Source organism: Nerophis ophidion, linkage group LG07, assembly GCF_033978795.1.
Source record: "Nerophis ophidion isolate RoL-2023_Sa linkage group LG07, RoL_Noph_v1.0, whole genome shotgun sequence".
NCBI lineage: Eukaryota > Metazoa > Chordata > Actinopteri > Syngnathiformes > Syngnathidae > Nerophis > Nerophis ophidion.
The window spans coordinates 25,946,348-25,970,100 of NC_084617.1; the positions used below are offsets into that span (position 1 = coordinate 25,946,348).

Here is a 23,753-nt window from a genome sequence, read left to right on the forward strand (position 1 = left end):
CAAGCTAACTCCCAGTCTCCAACAAAGATTAGCTAACTTATAGATGCTAACAAATGTGAGCTAACTTACAGATGCTAACTCAGAGATAGCAGAGGTAAGCTACATTCCAGATGTGTGAAGTGAAGTGAATTATATTTATATAGCGCTTTTCTCTAGTGACTCAAAGCACTTTACATAGTGAAAGCCAATATTTAAGTTACATTTAAACCAGTGTGGGTGGCACTGGGAGCAGGTGGGTAAAGTGTCTTGCCCAAGGACACAACGGCAGTGACTAGGATGGTGGAAACGGGACTCGAACCTGCAACCCTCAAATTGCTGGCACAGCCACTCTACCAACCGAGCTATACCGCCCTATGCTATGCTAACAAAAGTAAGCTAACTCCCAGACTAACAAAGATTAGCTAACTCTCAGGTCTTAACTCACAGATGTTAACTAAGATAAGATATCTCCACATTAAATGTAACTCAACTCTTAATGCTAAAAAAATGTAAGTAAACTCACAGATGCTAACAAACGAAAGCTAACGCTGCCTCTAACAAGGATTAGGTAACTCAGGTGCTATCTTACGATATTTCACACATTAGCACATGTAACCCATCTGCCACATGCTAAAACATGTAAGCTAACTCATAAAGGTAAGCTACCTCCCAGACGCTAACAAATGCATGCTAACCCACACATGTTAAAGATAAGTTAATTTACAGATGCTAACCAAGATAAACTATCTTATAGATGCTGTCACGCCAAATTTCTTCCCAGCCCGAAGACATTTGGCGTGACAGCCCCTCTAATGCCTGAAGGACCCCAATGGGGGTTGAAGGACCTTAAAGCAGCCCACACAGCCGCCTGTTTTAAAAGCAGTATAATTGGCTGATTGCCATTGGTGAAAAATAAAGGTGAGGAAAAATTTTTAGCATTCCAGTATGCTAACCTTTCAAGCTATTTTTGCTTTGCAAATTTTGCAGCTGTAACCCTTAAGAGTCATATAAGTGAATTATATTTATATAGCGCTTTTTTCTCTAGTGACTCAAAGCGCTTTACATAGTGAAACCCAATATCTATTTTTTATATTTAAACCAGTGTGGGTGGCACTGAGAGCAGGTGGGTAAAGTGTCTTGCACAAGGACACAACGGCAGTGACTAGGATGGCTGAAGCGGGGATCGAACCTGCAACCCTCAAGTTGCTGGCACGGCCGCTCTACCAACCGAGCTATACCGCCTAACTTGGTATTATCATACCCTCATTGGGGTCCTTCAGGCATTAGAGGGGTTTTCACGCCAAATATATTCCAAGGGGAAGGTTTGTGCAGGGGGGAAGAAATTTGGCGTGACAATACCAACCTTCAATGACCTTTGACCTCCCCCAGTGGACAAGTCCGACTACATGGTGGGCAGCTACGGCCCCAAGCCCGGCGAGGAGTACGAGTTCCTGACCAGCGCAGAAGAGGCGCCCAAAGGCATGTTGGCGCGCGGCACGTACAACGTCAAGTCCAAGTTCACCGACGACGACAAACACGACCATCTGTCCTGGGAGTGGAGCCTCAGCATCAAGAAGGACTGGAAAGATTGACCTCCTTCCTTTTCCTCGCCATTCCTTCTTTTGTCTTTCATGTTTTCTTCTAAGTATCAAACCTGCAAATTGAGAATGGAAAAAATAACTGCACAAAAGTCCAATTTTGTTTTGGTGTCAGTCATCCAAAAAGTTATGATTTAATTTGTTTTTAGATCACCTCCTCTGCCTTTGTGTGTGTGTGTGTGTGTGTGTACGTGTGCGTGCGCGCGCTTCTTGCTGCTCATTTTTTGCTAAATGATTTAGAATTCAGGTCACCTTTACCTCCTAAAGGTTAACAAATCTGCGTGTTTGGCAGCTGCTGTGTGGCCTTCAAACTCACTGGAACGGGACTGTCGTTAGACTTCCTGTTGCAAGTTCCTTATATGGTCATTCCAAACATTGGCTGCGCCTCCTTTTCCTGAACATCAGCAAGTCAAAGTTATTTTCTTAGTGTTTTTCTTCCAAGGACAGCAGATCTATTTCTATCTTTTCGCCTGCTTTGGGTACATGTAATTCACAAATAAAGTGTTCAAATCCTCTTTCATAACAATAATGCATTATTTCTTCGTCAGTGTGTTCTGTCGTCCTGCAATGCATGCTGGGGGAAAATGGGATTCGGCACAGTAGTTTGGCAATTCATAAGAGGTGATATGTTGCAGCGTGATTAAGGAACAGGCGGAGGATTAAAAGATTATTTAACCCTCTGGGGATATTTTAATTATCAAGCCAAACAGGACACAATTATTTCAGCTTTCAAAAGACATAAAATAATTTTCTTTTTGGCGTTTTCGTTCAGATTTCTCAAAAAAAATGACTCCCTAAAAGTATCACATGTAATATATATTTAATTTACTTTGATCTTCTAAAAAAGCATTTTGATCAATAATGTCGCATGTTTAAATTAGTAAAACGATGTATGCTAACATAATAGTACAACATTTAAAACTAATAAGTACTGAAAACCAACATTTGATCACAAGACCTTCAAAAGCTTAAAATTAATTATTACAAGTTAGGGATTTTTGTTGGTATTTTTATTTGAATGTTTTATTTATGTTTGAGACATCTGAGCAAAAAAAAAAAGTGGGGAAATAAATCCCAAATATTTTATCCTTACAATATTGTTAATATTATTTTACATGAAATAACCGTCCTTGAATCATGATTTTTTTTTAACTCCCCTGAGGGTTAAATCCCCTTTCCAGACACTCCATGTTTGTGAGTAATAATCTGCATCTCGGCTTGAAACAAGACGACTTGATTACGGCCCCTTGAGGCAGGGGTCAAAGGTCACTTGTGGCTCTTCCTGCTCTTGCCGGCGTTGATGTCGCTCTTGGTCTTCTGCAGGCGAGAGAAGATCTCCTTGAAGAGGGTCTTGTACTCAGGCGTGTTCTGCCCCAGGCGCTGGTCCACCTGCTCCACCTGCCTGCTGATGCCCTCCAGGGCTTCTGGCGTGGAGGGGGTGTAAGGGGGAGTGGGCGGGGCCCGCGCCTCCTCCGCCACGGCCAGGCTGTAGTCCTTGATGGAGGGGTCCCTGGACACGGGTCGGGAGGTCTGCACCTCGGCGTGACAAAGGTCGTCTTGGTGGCGCCGACACTTGCCCAGCAGCTCCTCGTACTTCTCCAGCAGGGCGTGGTACTGCTCGTCCACCTCGCTCAGGATGGACATTCCTCGCTTGCGTCCCGCCTGCCGCCTGCCCGGGGGGTCGCGGATGCTGATGGCGTTCAGAGCCGTGTCGCTGCAGCTTTTCCTCACGGGCGCTCCCGCCTCGCCCACCGCCTCCGAAGCCGCCGCGCCGTCCTCGTCGGGCGTGTCCGTCTCCGGCCCGTTGCCGAGCAGAGACTCCATGCCGTCCTCCGTCAGACTCACCCTGGACTTCCTCAGCAGCTGCATCTCACGGAGCTCCGCCTCCAGCTCCCGAACCCGCAGCTGGCAGCCCTCGGCGCCCAGGAGACGCTCCTCCAAGCGTACAAACTCCTGCAGCACGGCGGCGCACTCGCGCTCCGCTCCTTCGCGCTTGGAGCGCTCGGCGGACACGGCGGCGCGCAGAGACGAGACCACGCCTCTCAGACGCTCGTTCTCCTCCTCGGCCGGCTGTCGCTCGGCCAAATCCACGCTGCCCGGGTTGGCCAGCAGGAAGCCGTCCTCGTAGCTTCAGAAAAACAAAGAAGAAAGACGGTGACGCATCGTGTGGCTCGTGGAATAAAAAGGAACTCTTCTGGAAATAAAAGCTAAATGAAAGTGAAATAGAAGCCCAATAAAAGTGGACTTAAAATGTTGTACAACTGAAAAAAGGGAATAAAAGCTAAATACCATATTTCCTTGATTTCCGCAGGGCATATAGTATGCGCCTGCCTTGAATTACTGCCGGGTCAAACTCGCTTTCCAAAATAATTAGCGCATGCTTAGTATTACCGCCTGGTCAAACTCGTGACGTCACGAGTGACACTTCCCCTTTCATCATTTTCAAAATGGAGGAGGCTGATTTCAATACCGGTCATTTGAAATCGCATAAAGGGAAGAAGATTAAGAGCTATTCAGTAGGATTTAAGGTCCAAGCTTACATCACACTCAAATTTTTACTGCATGCCTTTGGTAAGTGCCGGAGTGAGAAGAGGTTTTAAAATAATTAGCGCCCCGGCGGCAATTCAAGGAAATACGGTAGTTAAATAAAAGTGGACTAAAGGTGTAATACAAGTTATTATAAAATATGCTAAGTATAAAAAGTGACATCGTGTGATACGAGTCAGGAAAGAGGACTCAAAATGTAATAAAAGGGATTCAAAGCGCAATAAAAGTGGACTAAATGTGTAATAAAAAGGTAGTAAAAGTGTAATAAAAGAATAATAAGTGTAATAAGAGTAAAACATGTAAGTGTAAAAAAAAGTGTAGTAGAAATATTTTAAGTGCAATAAAAGTGTACAAAAGTTTTCTAAAATTGTAGATAAAGTGTTATAGAAGTGTAGTAAAGGTAGAGTAAAAGTGTAATTCAGTGTTCTAAAAATGTAGTACAAGTGTACTGAAGGTATAGTTAGTGTAATAAGTGTACTAAAGCATACCAAAGTGTTGTAAAAGTGTAGTAAGTGTTGTAAAAGTGTATTAAAGCGTTCTAAAAGCGTACTTAAGTGTAGCACAAGTGTACTAAAGTGTTCTAAAAGTGTAGTAAAGGTCTTGAATGAGTTTACTAGTGTTCTAAGTCTACTTAAGTGTAGCACAAGTGTACTAAAGAGTTCTAAAAGTGTAGTAAAAGTATTGTATGAATTTACTTGTGTTCTAAAAGTGTAGTACAAGTGTTCTAAAAGTGTAGTAAAGGTGTACTGAAGTGTCTTAAAAGCGTACTAAAGTGTTCTAAGTGTAGTATGAGTTTACTAAAGTGTTCTAAAAGTGTACTAAAGTGTTCTTAAGTATACTAAAGTGTTCTAAAAGTGCAGTAAACATGTAGTAAACATTTAGTAAGTGTACTAAAGCGTACTAGTGTTCTAAAAGTGTACTAACGTGTTCTACAAATGTTTTAAAAGTGCAGTACAAATGTTGTAAAAGTAACCTAAAGTATTCTAAAAGTGTACTTAAGTGTTCTAAAAGTGTAGTATGAGTTTACTTAAGTGCTCTAATAGTGGACTTAAGTGTAGTAAAAGTGTTCTGTAAGTGTAGTAAAGTGTTCTAAAAGCGTAGTAAAAGTGTTCTTAAGTGTCCTAAAGGTGTACTTAAGTGTCCTAAAGGTGTACTTAAGTGTCCTAAAGGTGTACTTAAGTGTCCTAAAGGTGTACTTAAGTGTCCTAAAGGTGCACTAAAATGTTCTAAAAGTGTACTAAAGTGTTCTAAAAGTGTAGTAAAAGTGGTCTAAAGTGTTCTAAAAGTATAGTAAAAGTGCAGTAAACATGTAGTAAAAGTCTAGTAAAAGTGTAGTTAATGTGTAGTAAAAATGTATCAGGTGTAGTACAAGTGTAGTAAATGTGTAGTTCAAAAGTAGTAAAATAATATTAAAAGTGTAATTATGGAGGAAAAAGTGAAATAAAAATGTAATAAGTGTAGTAAAAGTGTACTGAAGTAATAGTGTTTTAAAAGTGTAGTAAAAATGTATTAAGTGTACTAAAGTGTTTTAAAAGTGCAGTACAAATGTTGTAAAAGTAACCTAAAGTATTCTAAAAGTGTACTTAAGTGTTCTAAAAGTGTAGTATGAGTTTACTTAAGTGCTCTAATAGTGGACTTAAGTGTAGTAAAAGTGTTCTGTAAGTGTAGTAAAGTGTTCTAAAAGTGTACTTAAGTGTTCTAAAAGTGTAGTATGGGTTTACTTAAGTGCTCTAATAGTGTACTTAAGTGTAGTAAAAGTGTTCTGTAAGTGTAGTAAAGTGTTCTAAAAGCGTAGTAAAAGTGTTCTTAAGTGTCCTAAAAATGTACTTAAGTGTCCTAAAGGTGTACTTAAGTGTCCTAAAGGTGTACTTAAGTGTCCTAAAGGTGCACTAAAATGTTCTAAAAGTGTATTAAAGTGTTCTAAAAGTGTAGTAAAAGTGGTCTAAAGTGTTCTAAAAGTATAGTAAAAGTGCAGTAAACATGTAGTAAAAGTCTAGTAAAAGTGTAGTTAATGTGTAGTAAAAATGTATCAGGTGTAGTACAAGTGTAGTAAATGTGTAGTTCAAAAGTAGTAAAATAATATTAAAAGTGTAATTATGGAGAAAAAGTGAAATAATTTAATAAGTGTAGTAAAAGTGTACTGAAGTAATAGTGTTTTAAAAGTGTAGTAAACATTTATTAAGTGTACTAAAGTGTTTTAAAAGTGTAGTGAAAATTGAATAAGCGTAGTAAAAGTGTACTAAAGTGTTTTAAAAATGTAGCAAAATGTAAGTGTGGTAAAAGTGAACTAAAGTGTTTTGAAACTAGTAAAAGTGTAGTAAATGTTCTAAAAGAGTACTAAAAGTGTAGTAAGTGTTCTAAAAGTGTAGTAAGTGTTATAAAAGTGTAATAAAAATTTTATAAAAGTGGAGTGAAAACGCAATAAAAGTAGTAAACATGTACTAAAGTTTTTAAAAAGTGTAGTAAGTGTAGTAAAAGTGTACTAAAGTTTTTAAAAAGTGTAGTAAGTGTAGTAGAAGTGTACTACAGTTTTTAAAAAGTGTAGTAAGTGTAGTAAAAGTGTACTAAAGTTTTTAAAAAGTGTAGTAAGTGTAGTAAAAGTGTACTGAAGTTTTTAAACAGTGTAGTAAAAGTTTCACCTTGGTGCAGTGCACAGTTCTTTAAGGCAAGGAAAGGAGTGGACTGTCTTGCGTCGTTCTTTTCGCTCTCTGAGGACCCTCAGCTCCTCTAAAGTTCTCAGCTCCTCCACTCGTGTGGTCAGACTGTCCACCTGACCCTGCAACGTCTCCATGGTGCCCGTCAACCTGCAGCGCGCACACGCGCGCACACACACACACACACACACACACACACACACACACACACACACACACACACACACACACACACACACAGTTATGTGATTTCAGGTAGAGTAATGATAATCACAGATCTACAAGGATTAGCAACTCAAGCAGCAGCTCAGAACAAAGACCCACGTCAAGTTGCTGATCATGAGAGTTCTCAGGGGGAAATGGCGGATTATGGATATGCTAATATGCTAAGTAGCAGGTAGTGTACTAGGTCAAGCACTGAATGTGTATGTACTGCTGAGATGTTTGTAACCTGGCACGATGCAGCTGTGCTAGTGTTGTTATGTACATCATCAACATCACAATACTGTCAAACACAGCAGTGTTGCCAGATGGGAAATGACAAATTATCATACCAAAAATGATTGTATTTTGAAGAAAACTTTGATACATAAACTATATTGCCAAAAGTATTTGGCCACCCACCCAAATGATGAGGATCAGCTGTCCTAATCACTTGGCTCGGCCACAGGTGTATAAAATCAAGCACTTAGGCATGGAGACTGTTTCTACAAACATTTGTGAAAGAACGGGACACTCAGTGATTTCCAGCGTGGAACTGTCATAGGATGCCACCTGTGCAACAAATCCAGGTGTGAAATTTCCTCGCTACTAAATATTCTTAAGTCAATTGTCGGCTTTATTATAAGAATATGGAAGAGTTTGGGAACAACAGCAACTCAGCCACCAAGTGGTAGACCAAATACACTGACAGGGGTCAGCGGATGCTAAAGCGCATAGTGCAAAGACTTTCTGCACAGTCAGTTGGTACAGAGCTCCAAAACTTCATGTGACCTTCCAATTAGCCCACGTACAGTACGCAGAGGGCTTCATGGAATGGGTTTCCATGGCCGAGCAGCTGCATTTAAGCCATACATCACCAAGTCCAATGCAAAGTGTGGGATGCAGAGGTGTAAAACACGTCGCCACTGGACTCTAGAGCAGTGGAGGCACCTTCTCTGTAGTGATGAATCATATTTCCATCTGACAATCTGATGGACGAGTCTGGGTTTGGAGGTTGCCAGGAGAACTACATTTCGGACTGCATTGTGCCGAGTGTGATATTTGGTGGAGGAGAAATTATGGTGTGGGGTTGTTTTTCAAGAGTTGGGCTTGGTCTCTTAGTTTCAGTGAAAGGAACTTTGAATGCTCCAGGGTACCAAAACATTTTAGACAATTCCATGCTCCCAACCTTGTGGGAACAGTTTGGAGTAGGCCCCTTCCTATTCCAACATGACTGTGCACCACAAGGTCCATAAAGACATGAATGACAGAGTCTGGTGTGGATGAACTCGACTGGTCTGCACAGAGTCCTGACCTGAACCCGATAGAACACCTTTGGTATGAAATAGAACGGAGACTGAGAGCCAGGGCTTCTCCACCAACATCAGTGTGTGACCTCACCAATGCGCTTTTGGAAGAATGGTGGTGACATGTTTGTTTCAGGACAATTAGCCTTGGAGACTTTGTATGTGTAAGTAATAAGCAACTATAATTATTTGATACTTCTTTATATTGACCAATGTGGTGTTTTTACCTGCAATATTGTTCAATGATTATTACGTATGTCTAGCTTGGGTGCACATTGTGTGCTTAACTGTTGTGTAGCTGCTAGCTCTCTATTTTAGTAATATCATTTACTTTTTGTAAATGAGGTTACTAAAATAGAGAATAAATTATGTGCTAATCAGAGGACATTTAGATGTCAACTGTCTTTCCAGCTTTCACAAGTAAACACTCTGCAGGACTGCTTGTATCGAACATGATATCAAACACAAGTACACACTCTGCAGGACTACTTGTATCAAACAAGTACACACTCTGCAGGACTACTACAATCGAACATGATATCAAACACAAGTACACACTCTGCAGGACTACTTGTATCGCACATGATATCACAAACAAGTAAACGCTCTACAGGACAGCTTATATCGCATATGATATCACACAAGTAAACACTCTCCAGGACTGCTTGTATCGCACATGATATCACACACAAGTAAACACTCTGCAGGACTGCTTGTATCGCACATGACATCACACACAAGTAAACATGCTGCAGGACAGCTTGTATCACATATGATATCCCACACAAATAAACACGCTGCAGGACTGCTTGTATCGCACATGATATCACACACAAATAAACACTCTGCAGGACTGCTTGTATCACACATGATATCACACACAAGTAAACACTCTGCAGGACTGCTTGTATCGCACATGATATCACATACACAAGTAAACACTCTGCAGGACTACTTGTATCACACATGATATCACACACAAGTAAACACTGCAGGACTGCTTGTATCGCACATGATATCACGCAAAAGGAAACACTCTGCAGGACTGCTTGTATCGCACATGATATTACACACAAGTAAACACTCTTGAGGACAGCTTGTATTGCACATGACAGCACACACAAGTAAACACTGCAGGACTGCTTGTATCGCACACGATATCACACAAAAGGAAACACTGCAGGACTGCTTGTATCGCACATGATATTACACACAAGTAAACACTCTTCAGGACAGCTTGTATCGCACATTGTAGCACACAAGAAAACACGCTGCAGGACAGCTTGTATCGCACATGATATCCCATACAAACATGCTGCAAGACTGCATGTGTCAAATGATATCTCACACAAGTAAACACCCTGCAGGATTGCTTGTATCGCAAATTTTACATGCGAGCCAATATCATCCACGACTCGTTTTTTATTGCTAACATACCGATAGCAGCTATCAATATCAATTTAGGACATCTATAGTGTTTGCTAATAGAAAGAGGGTGAAAGGATATTACAAACAATAACTATGTTACTATCTGGCAACGCTGGCGTGGACAAACACAGCTCATTAGCATTTAAGCTGTAGCTCATTAGCATTAAAACTATGGATCATTAGCATTAGAGGTACAGCTCTTTAGCATTAAAGCTACAGACACATAAATCAGTGTTTACTATACAGTATGTTCACTAAAAGCACTTTGGAGATGTTGTGCCACACCCTTGTAATATGTTATTGTGGAAGTATATGAAAATAATATGGAACCTTAATAATCCATCCATCCATCCATTTTCTGCCGCTTATTCCCCTTGGGGTCGCGGGGAGCGCTGGTGCCTATCTCAGCTACAATCGGGCGGAAGGTGGGGTACACCCTGGACAAGTCGCCATCTCATAATAGTAATAGTTATAATGATGATGCAAGAAGCTCACCTATCTATTTTCTGCTGCGAGGCCTTGCTCTCCAGCACCAGCTTCTCATTAGTGATCTCCAACTCTCTGGCGGTCACGTCCAGCTGCTCGTAGACTTTGGCGTGCTGCTCGTTCATGTCTCGCAACATCTCCAGCTGCTTGGACAGGTACTGCACGAGGAAGACCAGTCCTGATTTAGTCTGAACGCTACTTGACGGTCCAATCACATGCTCCAAATATTATCCTTTAAAAAAATGGGGTTTGCTTTCCCGAACCACACGACTTTGTGTAGTTTGTGTTAACTTTGTTAGGCTGCGTATTTGCTGCTAGAAGTGTGTGTACCTCGATCTCCTGCACTTGCTCCTCGTTGTTGACGTACATCTGCTGCAGGGAGTCCTCCAGCTCCTTGTTGCGCTCCAGGAGAGTTTTACCCAGCTCGGCTGCCAGGTGCAAGTCTGGTGGGAGAGCACAAAGCCATTCTAAAGATCAACAATGAGGGAAAAGATGCAGCCAGGAGACAAAACACACGTACAAAGCTGTGAGGCACAGATGTAGCATGCTAACATTAGCATGCTATTTTTTTTTTTTTGTGGTAATTTTGTGTCATATAATTTGGTACTTATCATATAGTTATTGTTAGCATGTTAACCTTAGAATGTTAGCAAGCTAACATTAGCTTGCTTACCTTTTTTGTGAATTTTACAACCGTTTAACCCAGAACCATATAACTTGAAATTTGACATATACTTACTGTTAGCATACAAACATCTTTGTTGCAGAATTTGCAACCGTTTTCCCCAGAGTCATTTAACTTGGTACTTGATATATGCTAACTGTTAGCATGCCAATATTGACATGCCAAATTTTTTTAGACTAATTTTGCAGCCCTTTACCTGAACCATTTAACTTGGTACTTAACATTTGCTAACTGCTAGCGTGCTAATCTTTTTTGTTAATTTTACAACCATTTACCCGAGTCACGTAACGTGGTATTTGAAAGGTGCTTACTCTTAGCATGCAAACTTTTTTATTTGCAAATTTTTCAACCGTTTACCCCAAAGTCATATAAATTGTTACCTGACATACGCTAACTGTTGCCATGCTAACATTGACATGCCAACTTTTTATTTTACTGATTTTCCAACCGTTTACCCGAGTCATATAACTTAGTTTTTGCCATCGTATAATTGTCAGTATGCTAAACTTAGCGAATAACATGCCAACATGTTTCTGTTAAGTTTGCAACGGTTTACCCCAGAGTCATATAACTTGGTACTTGACATATGCCAATTGTTAACATATTAATATTAACATGCTAACTTTTTTTTGTGCTAATTTTACAATTGTTTACCCCAGAGTCATAAAGATTGGTACTTGAAATACAGTATACTTACTATTAGCATGCTAACTTTTCTGTTACGTGTTAAGTGGTGGCTAAGTGATAGCTCACTAACGGTAACATGCAAACATTAACATGCTAACTTTTTTTTGCTTGTTTGGTAACCGTTCACCGCTTCACTTCGGTACTTGACATCTATTAGCTGTTAGCATGCTAAACACACTGTTAGCATGCGAACCTGTGCAAGCTAACATGCCAACATTACCATGCTAATATTTTTAGCTGATTTTTCCGCCGTACACCTCAGAGTCACGTAACTTGGTACTTGACAACTCAGTCCTTCTCAAATAGTGCGGCACGGTTCGATGCCGAGGGGGTGCGTATGACCCTGGGAAACATGCTTTTTTTTTTTGCTGTACCAGAATATGATGAAGCACTTGGCTTTACTGTAACCAAGGTGGGGAACGAGGAAAGCCCAGTGTGTTTACTTTATGTTTTGCAGAGGTAATATTATAACACTTTTATAGACAAACTAGATGAGGTAATTCCTGAAGGAATTGCGTGTAATGCTCTAGTGCTAAAGTTGAATTGAAATCCTGGATTTTTTTTTAGAATTGTTGAAAGGGAGCACATACAGGCGAAATATTTTGAAGTTGGAACAGTTTGAATCAGATGAAAAAAGTGGGAGTTATGGAACTTTGAAGAATGCCCTATTGATTTTACTGGGAATTTCCCCCAAATCTTGGAGTTTCGGGAAAAGCGGGAATTTTTTTGAAAATGGTAAAAAAAAAAAAGAATGTAGTGAATGAGTTGAAATGGTTGGTGTTAAGATTTGTCAAATCAGTCGAGCGATGTTGAAGTAGTAACATGTTGATTGAGAAATGGTGTTATGGAATTCTTCGAATTTCGGGAAAACCAAGTATTTTTCAGTTCAAAAAAACCCTTCCGTTTTTGTCATGGTTAAGAATAATGTTTTGACGGTGGAACGGTGGACATGCGTTGAAAAATGTGGAAGGAGTAGTCGCCAGAAAAAAGGGTGGAAATAGGGCTTTGGAAAACCAGGAATTCTGGAAAAACCGGGAATTTTTTCAAATTTGGAAAAAATGTAGTTCAAATTTCCTGTGTGGTGGAATGAGTTGAATGTGGAATGGTTTCAATCGGTTGAACAATGTGGAAATGGTGGAAGTTTAAAAAAATGCCCAATTCATTTTGAATTTGAAAAATGTCCCGGAAAACTTGGAATTCTGGGAAAGCCCGTGATTCCCGAATAGGCTGAACAGTTTGAAGTTGGAACACTTTGAATCGGGTGAAAAATGTGGAAGGTAGAGCATGCCATAATCTGGAGAAGAAGAAGAAGTTTAATGAATAGATGCATTTTGGTGTAGAAAACCATATGTGTGAATGCTGTGGAGCATTCACACAATTATACTACTTATAGTCCCCGTGGTAGGGGTGGGATCATATTTTCTTCTTTCTAGGGTGGGCGTAAATTATTTTTAGAAGCACTGTTTTAACCTGTGTCATCAGTTATGTGACTGCAAAGTTTTGGCGTGCAAAATTTGCAAAAAGTGCTTGAAAAGTTAGCATGTTAATGAGGCTTTCCTCCATCTTGATCCTGTGTAGAGTAAAGGCAAGATGAATGCAACAAATCTTGGACTGGAGGAGTTCTTACTAGGAATGTGCTGATCAATGGCCACTGACCAGTATTGGTCCAAAAGTATGTGACCGCCTTTGCCAATGAATGCCGATCACAAACACAGATCCCCTCTGACTGACTATCTATTTTTAGTCCCCTAGCTGACTAGCAACTCTCTATGAGTCTACATACACAGTGTGGAGCCGCTCATTTAAGTTAATAATAATATTGCCGAGCCCTAGAACACATGCCCAGTAAACAATTACAGCAGGCAGAGGGAAAGTAAGAGGTTTTTTTACATTAGTGGACATGACTGCAGCTTGTATAATACGAACAGTAGAAGAAGAAGGCCTGAGTGGCTGAAGTGTTAATGAACTGGTGAGAGAGCACCTCCCACGTCCCATGCAGCCTCACACTACTCCGCAAAGAACATTTATTGACTTTCTGTCGCTTCCACGACTACTTGGTGCTCGGCGATATGAGACGCTCACGTTTATTCACCGTGCTACGTCATCTCTGCACACGAGAGATGAGAATGACCTCGTTGCGTAACTGCACTGCAATGCATTCTGGGTCACATTCACGCTGGAGGACAAGTTGGTATTAGCTGCGAGGCTGAGGAGGTCTGGGCTGGTCTGGTGTTCCTTAATCAGATCAAGCCGGCAGGGCTTAATGATTTTCAGACTTTGAGATGTGGCATACATAGATGTATATATATATATGTATATATATATATATATATATATATATATATATATATAATATATATATACACACACACACACACACACAGTGGACAGAATCCACCTGGCTCTTCATGTACAAATGATGAGGTCATCAGGAGAAGTGTTGCTGCCGAGGCCAGCTCTGCAGAGAGACACTCAGCACATTCACACTGGTTGAAATGCATCCGTGTGTTAGAGAGAGTCGCCAGAACGCACACACTTGCACCCTTTCAACAAGATCAAAGAGTATGTGCTCAATTACAACTACAGATTAACCCGATTATCTGCGCTGGTTTTTGTCATTTTGACATATATCGGCCTCTGTTTATCAGTATTTCAGCAGATACAATACATACACATATGACACCAGTATTGGAAACATAATCATTACAACCTGCATGTGAAGAGTTCCCTTTTTATTCCCCCTGCAGCGCTTATTATATAAGCACAGAAGAAAAGGCAGCAGCTCACACATTCTCATACTTTCTGTAACATCTAGGAAGAAATGATGTCAGCCAGCTTGAAAATTGTTTCAACTATAATCTACGACAGGGATGTTCAACGTCATCATGAAGAGGGCACCAGTTTCAAGAGCCCGAGAGCTCGAGGCCGGACATCGAAATGTGGATGTTTTGTCAGGAAGTGCCTCCGCAGGCTACATTCCTTAGAGACTTAGTTTATTTTATTACAAAGTAAACACATGGGCTTTCACATTGTACTGTAGTGTTGTCCCGATACCAATATTGTGGTACCGGTCCGGTACCAAAATGTATTTTGATACTTTTCTAAACAAAAGGGGACCACAAAAAATGGCATTATTGGCTTTATTTTAACAAAAAAATCTTAGGGTACATTAAACATATGTTTCTTTTTGCAAGTTTGTCCTTCAATAAAATAGTGAACATACAAGACAACTTGTCTTTTAGTAGTAAGTAAGCAAACAAAGGCTCCTAATTAGTCTGCTGACGTATGCAGTAAGACATTGTGTCATTTATCATTCTATTTTGTCAAAACTATAAAGGACAAGCTGTAAAAATGGATTATGAATCTACTTGTTTATTTACTGTTAATATCCATCCATCCATCATCTTCCGCTTATCCGAGGTCGGGTAGCGGGGGCAGCAGCCTAAGCAGGGAAGCCCAGACTTCCCTCTCTCCAGCCACTTCGTCTAGCTCTTCCCGGGGGATCCCGAGGCGTTCCCAGGCCAGCCGGGAGACGTAGTCTTCCCAACGTGTCTTGGGTCTTCCCCGTGGGTTCCTACCAGCTGGACGTGCCCTAAACACCTCCCTAGGGAGGCGTTCGGGTGGCATCCTGACCAGATGCCCGAACCACCTCATCTGGCTCCTCTCGATGTGAAGGAGCAGCGGTTTTACGTTGAGCTCCTCCCGAATGACAGAGCTTCTCACCCTATCTCTAAGGGAGAGCCCCGCCACACGGCGGAGGAAACTCATTTCGGCCGCTTGTACCCGTGATCTTATCCTTTCGGTCATGACCCAAAGCTCATGACCATAGGTGAGGATGGGAACGTAGATCGACCGGTAAATTGACAGCTTTGCCTTCCGGCTCAGCTCCTTCTTCACCACAACGGATCGGTACAGCGTCCGCATTACTGAAGACGCCGCACCGATCTGCCTGTCGATCTCACGATCCACTCTTCCCTCACTTGTGAACAAAACTCCTAGGTACTTGAACTCCTCTACTTGGGGCAGGGTCTCCTCCCCAACCCGGAGATGGCACTCCACCCTTTTCCAGGAGAGAACAACGGACTCGGACTTGGAGGTGCTGATTCTTATTCCGGTCGCTTCACACTCGGCTGCGAACCGATCCAGTGAGAGCTGAAGATCCCGGCCAGATGAAGCCATCAGGACCACATCATCTGCAAAAAGCAGAGATCTAATCCCGTGGCCACCAAACCGGAACCCCTCAACACCTTGACTGCGCCTAGAAATTGTCCAGATAAGTTATGAACAGAATCGGTGACAAAGGACAGCCTTGGCGGAGTCCAACCCTCACTGGAAACGTGACCGCCACAATAAGACAGTCCGATACCCCATACTCTCTGACCGTGTCCCCACAGGACTTCCCGAGGGACACGATTGAATGCCTTCTCCGAGTCCACAAAGCACATGTAGACTGGTTGGGCAAACTCCCATGCACCCTCAAGAACCCTGCCGAGAGTATAGAGCTGGTCCACAGTTCCACGACCAGGACGAAAAAGTCGGATTTTCGCAATTTATTTGTATTTTGTTTTAGGGTTGAATGAGTAGTCTTCTTCTAATCACCCACTGTTGCTTCATCTGGACTTATTATAATAGTAACACATTTCACTGATAAAAGGCACCTTACTGGGCACTCAAGAACACCGTACAAAATCAAAGCAATAAAATCTATTGGATAAAAACAACAACAACAACAACAAAGATCGATAAGGTTTACAATGAATACGCAGTCAGGGATAGGTGTATTATTTCTGGCTGTTGCCACGGTACATAAACTTTTGTAACTTTCACTTTGCAAAGTAGAGTTTTAACTTGCACTTACATATGTAGCGACAAATTGTAGTTACTGACAGTGATTTTCTTAAGTGTTCCTGAGCCCTTGTGTTAATATCCTTTACACACTGATGTCCCTTTTTGATGCAGTACTGCCTGAGGGATCCAAGGTCCTTAATATTGCTTACGTGCAGTGATTTCTCCAGATTCTCTGAAACTTTTGATGATATTACAGATCGTAGATGGTGAAATCCCTAAATTCCTTGCAATAGCTGATTGAGAAATGTTGTTCTTAAACTGCTTGACAATTTAAGAATGACCCTCGCTCCATACTTGTTTGTGAATGACTGAGCATTTCATGGAAGCTGCTTTTATACCCAATCATGGCACCCACCTGTTCCCAATTATCCTGTTCACCTGTGTGATGTTCCAAATAAGTGTTTGATGAGCATTCCTCAACTTGCTCAGTCTTTTTTGCCACTTGTACCAGCTTTTTTGAAACATGTTGCAGGCATCAAATTCCAAACGAGCTAATAATTGCCAAAAATAACTTTTTTTTTTAGTTTGTACGTTAAATATATTGCCTTTTTAGTCTATTCAATTGAATATAGGTTGAAAAGGATTTGCAAATCATTGTATTCTGTTTTTATTTACCATTTACACAACATGCCAACTTCACCGGTTTTGGGTTTTGTAAAACCGCAACACAACTTTAAGCCATAAAAGACGCGACCGACACAACGAAAGTGACAGGGGAGCAAGTTACGGCGACGCACCAACTCCCGGAACACAAAGAGAAGTGATTTGATGGTAAAGAAAGAAATAGAAGAGTTGGATGAAAGAAGTTCTGGAAATGAAGTGAGGGGCCAACACCATCAACAGGTGTGTGGGCTATACATGCCTATGCACACCTGAAACGCTGTCCTTCATCTGAGTCCCCTGGGTGGATAACGGATGGTAAATCTTCTCTTAAAATGTTGGTTACTGTATTTTTTTTTTTTTTAAAACTGCTTAAATGTTGAAAAGCTGAGCAGAAAATGTTTCCTCTCGTTAATTGGTCACACGCTATTCAAATAGGATGTGAATGCATTGGCCATTAATCGCTGTTTACTTGTTTGTATCCATACTCATTTATACATCTGTGATACGCGAAGGGAGGATCCGGTCTCAACCGCAGTAAGAGTGTTAGCTTGCGCCTGGTTAGCAAGAACGAAGTTGTGTGAAAAATAATCATTTAGCCAAAGTCAGCCAGCTAAACTGTGTCTACATCAATTCAAGTACTTTTTATAGCAGACATCCACAGAGACAAGACATTGGACACCAATGCAGAGGTAACGTAAGATTCAACATACAATCTGTTATATGGTTAAGATGTTTATAATTAATCAATGATACAATTCTACACCATCCATCCATCCATCTTCTTCCGCTTATCCGAGGTCAGGCCGCGGGGGCAGCAGCCTAAGCAGGAAAGCCCAGACTTTCCTCTCCTCAGCCACTTCGTCAAGCTCCTCCCGGGTGATCCCGAGACGTTCCCAGGCCAGCTGGGAGACATAGTCTTCCCAACGTGTCCTGGGTCTTCCCCGTGGCCTCCTGCTTTATGGACGTGCCCTAAAGACCTCCCTAGGGAGGTGTTTGGGGGGCATCTTGGCCAGATACCACCACATCATCTGGCATTTCTACACATTGAGTCATATAGAGTGCTAAAATGCCAAAAGTTAATCAATAAATAATATAACAGGGTGCAGCTTTTTCTTATTATTGAGTTAGTTAGATTTGGTGTTTTTTATTGCTATTTTAACTTCTTTTTTTATACAAAAACCTAATATTTTTTTATTAGCACTTTGCCTTTCCATCCATCCATGTCCTATCACTTTTCATTTTTTGGGTCGTGGGGGTGTTGGAGCCTATCTCAGCTGCATTTGGGTGGAAGGCGTTGTACACCCTGGACAAGTCGCTGCCGAATCGCAGGGCCAACACAGACAGACAAACAACATTCACACTCACATTCACACACTAGGGCCAATTTAGTGTTGCCAATCAACCTATCCCCATGTGCATGTCTTTGGAGGTGGGAGGAAGCCGGAGTACCTGGAGGGAACCCACACAGTCACGGGGAGAACATGCAAACCTTACTTTTAAAAGGCTATTTCATAAGTCATTTTAATTGTAACCGCAGAATAAGCAGAGGAGTTACAGTATAAGAAATATTTATCAACAAATTCATCATCTTTGTCATTCATAAGCACATGCCTAAAATATCTTAAGCTGCACTTAAGAGTTGATTAATTAAATATGTGTACATATGTATTGTGGCCAAACAGCTCAATTTTTGTTTCATCTGACATCACATGGACAAAGATAAGACCTTCTGGAGGAAAGTTCTGTGGTCAGATGAAACACAAATTGAGCTGTTTGGCCACAATACCCAGCAATATGTTTAGAGGAGAAAATGTGAGGCCTTTAATCCCAAAGAACACCATCGTACCGTCAAGCATGGTGGTGGTAGTATTATGCTCTGGGCCTGTTTTGCTGCCAATGGAACTGGTGCTTTACAGGGAGTACATGGAATTTCTTCAGGAAAACCTAAAATCATCAGCCACGAGGTTGGGTCTTGGGCGCAGTTGGGTGTTCCAACAGAACAATGTCCCCAAACACACGTCAAAAGTGGTAAAGGAACGGCTAAATCAGGCTAGAATTAAGGTTTTAGAATGACCTTCCCAAAGTCCTGACTTAAACGTGTGGACAGTGTTGAAGAAATAAGTCCATGTCAGAAAATCAACACATTTAGCTGAACTGCACCAATTTTGTCAAGAAGAGTGGGCAAAAATTCAAGCAGAAGCTTGCCAGAAGCTTGTGGATGGCTACCAAAAGTGCTTTATTGCAGTGAAACTTGCCAAGGGACATGTAACCAAATATTAACATTGTTGTATGTATACTTCTGACCTGGCAGATTTGGTCACATTTTACGTAGACCCATAATAAATTCATAAAAGAACCAAACTTTGTTGTGTATGACAGACTAGCATGTGCTCCAATCATTCTATCACAGGGGTGTCCAAACTTTTTCCACTGAGGGGCGTACACTAAAAAATAAAAGCAAGCGGGGGCCAGTTATTTTAAAAACCAATACAATATATGAATAAAAAATATACATTTAGGCCTCTACTCAGGCTCGATCCTGGGGACCCCAAAGGGTTTTGGCAAAAATAAAATTTTAAAAATGTGTCTTTATTCATTATTATTATTTGTATTATTATTATTCAAGTTTTAAATCTCTAGATCAACATTAATTCTATCTGTCAATATGATGTTTTTAAAGATTTAAGTTGTATGCTCTTGTTGTCAAAGAAAACCATGTTTTTTTTATGGAAAAACAAAACAAAATATGCAATATTTTCACCCAATAAAATTTTTAGGTAGAATGTTTGAGATTATATCATAATTGGAGACGTAAAAAGGTCAACAACTCATAACACCATTGATATTAATTCACAGTTATTTTTTTGTGCAATGACACTTAAAACACACTGATCCAAAAGGGTCCTACTCATTAAAGTGTTAAAAAATATATATTTTTTTACTGTTTACTTTTAACACAATGGTCTCGAGATCAACTTCAGATCTATTAGTCAATTATAAGTTTGTTTGTTCGTTTTAGGCCCTTCTTTGAAAAAAAAAAAAAAAACAGCTCAGTTTTTTATATGGCAAACAAGCAATATTTGCTGCCAAAAATATCTCAAAGTGGAATATTTAATGTGACAAAATTGGAGCATTGAATTGGTCAATAATTCATAATTGATGTTGATTCACAATTTTTTGTTTTTAAAAAGAAACAGCTTGCATGGCAACTTTGTGTTATTAGAGTAAACATTGCAACATTTTCTTGTTACATTTCACCTGTTTGCCGTTTTATACCACTTTTTATGTTTTTAATTTTTTTCCATAGTATTTTTAAAATGTGCCGTATTTGTGAGCAAACTGTGGTGCTGAATTTCCCCCAGGGAGCAATAAAGTATATTCTATCCTATGTACAGTAGATGGCAGTATTGTCCTGTTTAAGAGGGTCACAACATTGCTGAGTCAGGTCCGCATGGAGCTGGAGGGGCCGTGGCCTCCAGCTCCGCCTGAATTTCGGAAGAAAATTTGTCCCGTGAGGTTTTCGGGAGAGACGCTGAATTTCGGGAGTCTCCCGGACAATCTGGGAGGGTTGGCAAGTATGCGTTGGGCTGTTAAAAAATGACCTGCGGGCCACACCCCTGCTCTATCACAAAAAACAAGAGTTTTAGAAATGATTTGAAACTCAAGACAGCCATTACATTATGTCCTTTACAAGTGTATGTAAACTTTTTTACCACGACTGTATATCGTCCCTGAATGGTATGGGCAACCACAATTCAATTTGAATCGTTGTTAAAATGAATCGTCACACCCTAGTTTTAATAAATGGACCACAGAATGATGGAGCAGGAAATGGAGGCCAGTAAGAATATATTTTGGCATCACTTCGTGAAGATGAAAATTATTGACAGCAGAAGGAAAAAGCTGGTGGATAAAATAATAGCATAGACTTCCATGGATAACACAAAGATGGAGGAAGAAGCCTCACCTTGCTCCAAGTCACGTTGGTCGTACCAGGGCTCCTCTTCCTCCGTGACAAACTCATCCATCTTGCCACCACGAAGCATCAAGTCTCAACTACTTTGTCCTCCGGCGAGATGGTGTTTTACCAACAACAATAACAGTAAAATATTAATGATACCAATAATTCACTCCCAAGCACCCCCGGAAGTGACAAGACACAAAACCCGTAGCGACGCTAAAACCACCCCGAGGGTGGGGAAAAAAGGCCTTGGAGACTAATAAATTGGACTTGAACCATCAACCGTTGTGAAGGCGAGCGTTTTGAGTTCAGTTAATAGACGAGAAGGACGTCGTGGTGTTGGAAATGAAGATTGCCGTGTCTCTGCCATCAGCCTTTGATGAGCATCATGCGCGGTGCTGCTGGGGCGTTCAAAGATACTCGGAAAATGCCGAACGAGGGTCTACGGCTGGGAAACGCACTTTAAAATATAGTAAAGGGGACATTTAAATTTGACCAGTGCCGCAAAATCGTGAATTATGCGTTAATTTAGAATGTGTATTATACGTAATGTACAGTAAAAAGTAATGTAGAGTTAAAATAAATACGGTAGCCCTACCGAATATAAATTTCTTTAATTGTGCGTAATTGTGCACCGTGGTGCGTTCATTAAAACTCGAAATTAAACGATGCATTCTATCCAATAATCAAAGAGACTACAGTCAAATCAGTCACGCCTTAAAAATACCATTACCATTAAATTACTTGCGTGACGGTTGCTTAAAAATCTAGGAACACGTCACACTAAGATGCACATTTAAAAAAAATCATTCTTATTCAGTATCCGTCATTATTATGTGTAAATGATCAAAACAGGTAAAAATATAGCTGGAAAAAACGCGGAGTCTGTGAAGGCAGCACGGCTAGAGGTGACGTCACTGTTAGCCGCTCAGCACTCTAAGTACCCAAGACACAATTTAAGTTATTTAATTAATCTGAATGAGCCTATGGCTTTGCACTTTGTTTATTGTATATATATATATATATTTTTATTCTATTTTTGTTATTTTGAATTTACAACCCCCCGGCGCTGTTTTGTACTGTTTTCATAATGTTTTGTAATGTTTTATATTGTTGGACTTACTGTTCCTAATTGTTGAAATTTATAAATAAACATAAAAAAAAAGGTACCCAAGACACAAACACACAGGGTGATGTTTAATTGTCCATCTGAGGACATTATTAGCACTAATTAATCGACACAAATCATGTTACATGCCTCACTGTGCTTGCTTTGTTCCGTTTCTTTACATTCTTTATTGAAAACAACAACATTGAGTTGCTCAGGGGTTGGGGGTGCTTTTTGGCTTTCCTCCACAGGCCGGTCTGACAACAATATTACCAAAGGAACTGCATTTATTTCTGCAAAAATAGTATAAAAATATTTTTAATTGCCTGTTTTGCAGGTATGACAAACATAGCGGCAGTACAAAAAAATAGCTATTGGAAAACGTAATACTATAGCATTAAACGTTGCATTATTCACATTATTGTGTATTTCATCTACTTGTTCATTCACGGTATGAATGCAAACCTAAACTGATCACGGTCATTTGATGGGAAAGCAGAAAAAGAAAGTTGACCGTTTTTTATGACGTACTCACACGAGGCCAATTGCACCGTCTTAATGATAACCAGCACCTTTTATATGAGGAATGAAAAAAACAAGACTCCAAATAGTACAAAAGTGCTCCCTCCCTAACTTCAAAACCACCCTAAAAACTCACCTCTTCACTCTAGCCTTTCCAAACTGCCCCTGCCCCTAGTGTTTCTTTATTCTTTTCTTTTTTTTCTTTTCCTACTTGCTTATCTTAGTTTTCTTTTCTAATAAAGTTGTTTTTATCCTCCCCCCGCGCACGCACGCGCACGCGCACACGCACACGCACACGCACGCACACACACACACACACACACACACACACACACACACACACACACACACACACACACACACACACACACACACACACACACACACACACACACACACACACACACACACACGTAAAGCGACTTTGGGTACTTAGGAAAGCGCTATATAAATCCCAGGTATTATTATTAGATATTATTAAAAGTCAATCGCTCAGATGCGCTACATTTGTGTGCACTCCCGTCCCAAGTATTGACAGACTGCGCCACCTTCCACAATAGAAATCATCATTAGAATGACTTGAAATAAAACAAAACATAATCCACAAAGGTAGAGGAAATGCAGTAACACAGCCAAATAGAGGTAATCCTGCGGGTAGTAGCGTCAATACTTAGTGTTGGCACCAGCCAGAAGAACCTTGTTGTTGCAAATATTCAAAAAACACGGCCTTCCGTTTGTGCCATAAGTTTTTTTGTTTGTGCTACTAAGGGTTATCAGCCCATTCTAAATGATATTTCAGTGAGATCACCTACTGCATCTTGTGCAATATCACCAAGCCTGAAATTAATTAAAACCATAATAGCACAAATATTTTGGGCTTTTTTTCCAGTGCAAGCTAGCACAACTGTAGCACAAATAATTTTTCTTGACAGCACAAATGTTTGGGGCAAGTTTTTAAAGATTTTCAAAAGGTGGGGGGGCTGCATGTGAATAATAATGAAATGTTAATAACATTAAACCGTAATACTACAAATGTTTTTTTTGTTTAACAGCGCAAACGAGCACAACTGTAGCACAAACTACACAAACGTTTGGGACAAGTTTGGAGAGATTTGGAAAGGAAATGTGTGTGGATAATA

At 40.5% G+C, this 23,753-nt stretch overlaps 2 protein-coding genes across 2 annotated transcripts in view; one reads left to right on the forward strand and one right to left on the reverse strand.

Moving 5' to 3' along the window:
* The window catches only part of LOC133556159 (rho GDP-dissociation inhibitor 1-like), a 35,653-nt gene extending 33,547 nt beyond the window's left edge, over window positions 1-2,106 (forward strand). Inside the window, exon 6 of the mRNA XM_061905819.1 lies at window positions 1,369-2,106. Within this exon, the coding sequence (XP_061761803.1) occupies window positions 1,369-1,571 (203 nt within the window). The 3' untranslated portion in view covers window positions 1,572-2,106. The remainder of the gene's footprint in view (window positions 1-1,368) is intronic.
* On the reverse strand, window positions 1,318-21,498 carry cdr2l (cerebellar degeneration-related protein 2-like). Its single transcript, XM_061905818.1, has 5 exons — window positions 20,991-21,498; window positions 10,531-10,643; window positions 10,210-10,358; window positions 6,764-6,928; window positions 1,318-3,705 (listed from the first exon to the last, which is right to left on the reverse strand). The coding sequence occupies exons 1-5, from the start codon at window positions 21,067-21,069 to the stop codon at window positions 2,844-2,846; spliced, it is 1,368 nt and encodes a 455-aa protein (XP_061761802.1). The 5' UTR covers window positions 21,070-21,498; the 3' UTR covers window positions 1,318-2,843.
* Between the last annotated feature and the right edge of the window lie 2,255 nt (window positions 21,499-23,753).

What these genes read in the sequence shown, in the direction of transcription:
- cdr2l (XM_061905818.1), bottom strand. Translation starts at nt 21,069, where the DNA reads ATGCTTCGTGGTGGCAAGATGGATGAGTTTGTCACGGAGGAAGAGGAG. An exon ending in CCAACGTGACTTGGAGCAAG is followed by an intron (nt 10,644 to 20,990) that starts GTGAGGCTTCTT and finishes CTCTCCCACCAG; the next exon opens with ACTTGCACCTGGCAGCCGAG. An exon ending in GAACTGTGCACTGCACCAAG is followed by an intron (nt 3,706 to 6,763) that starts GTGAAACTTTTA and finishes GTTTTTCTGAAG; the next exon opens with CTACGAGGACGGCTTCCTGC.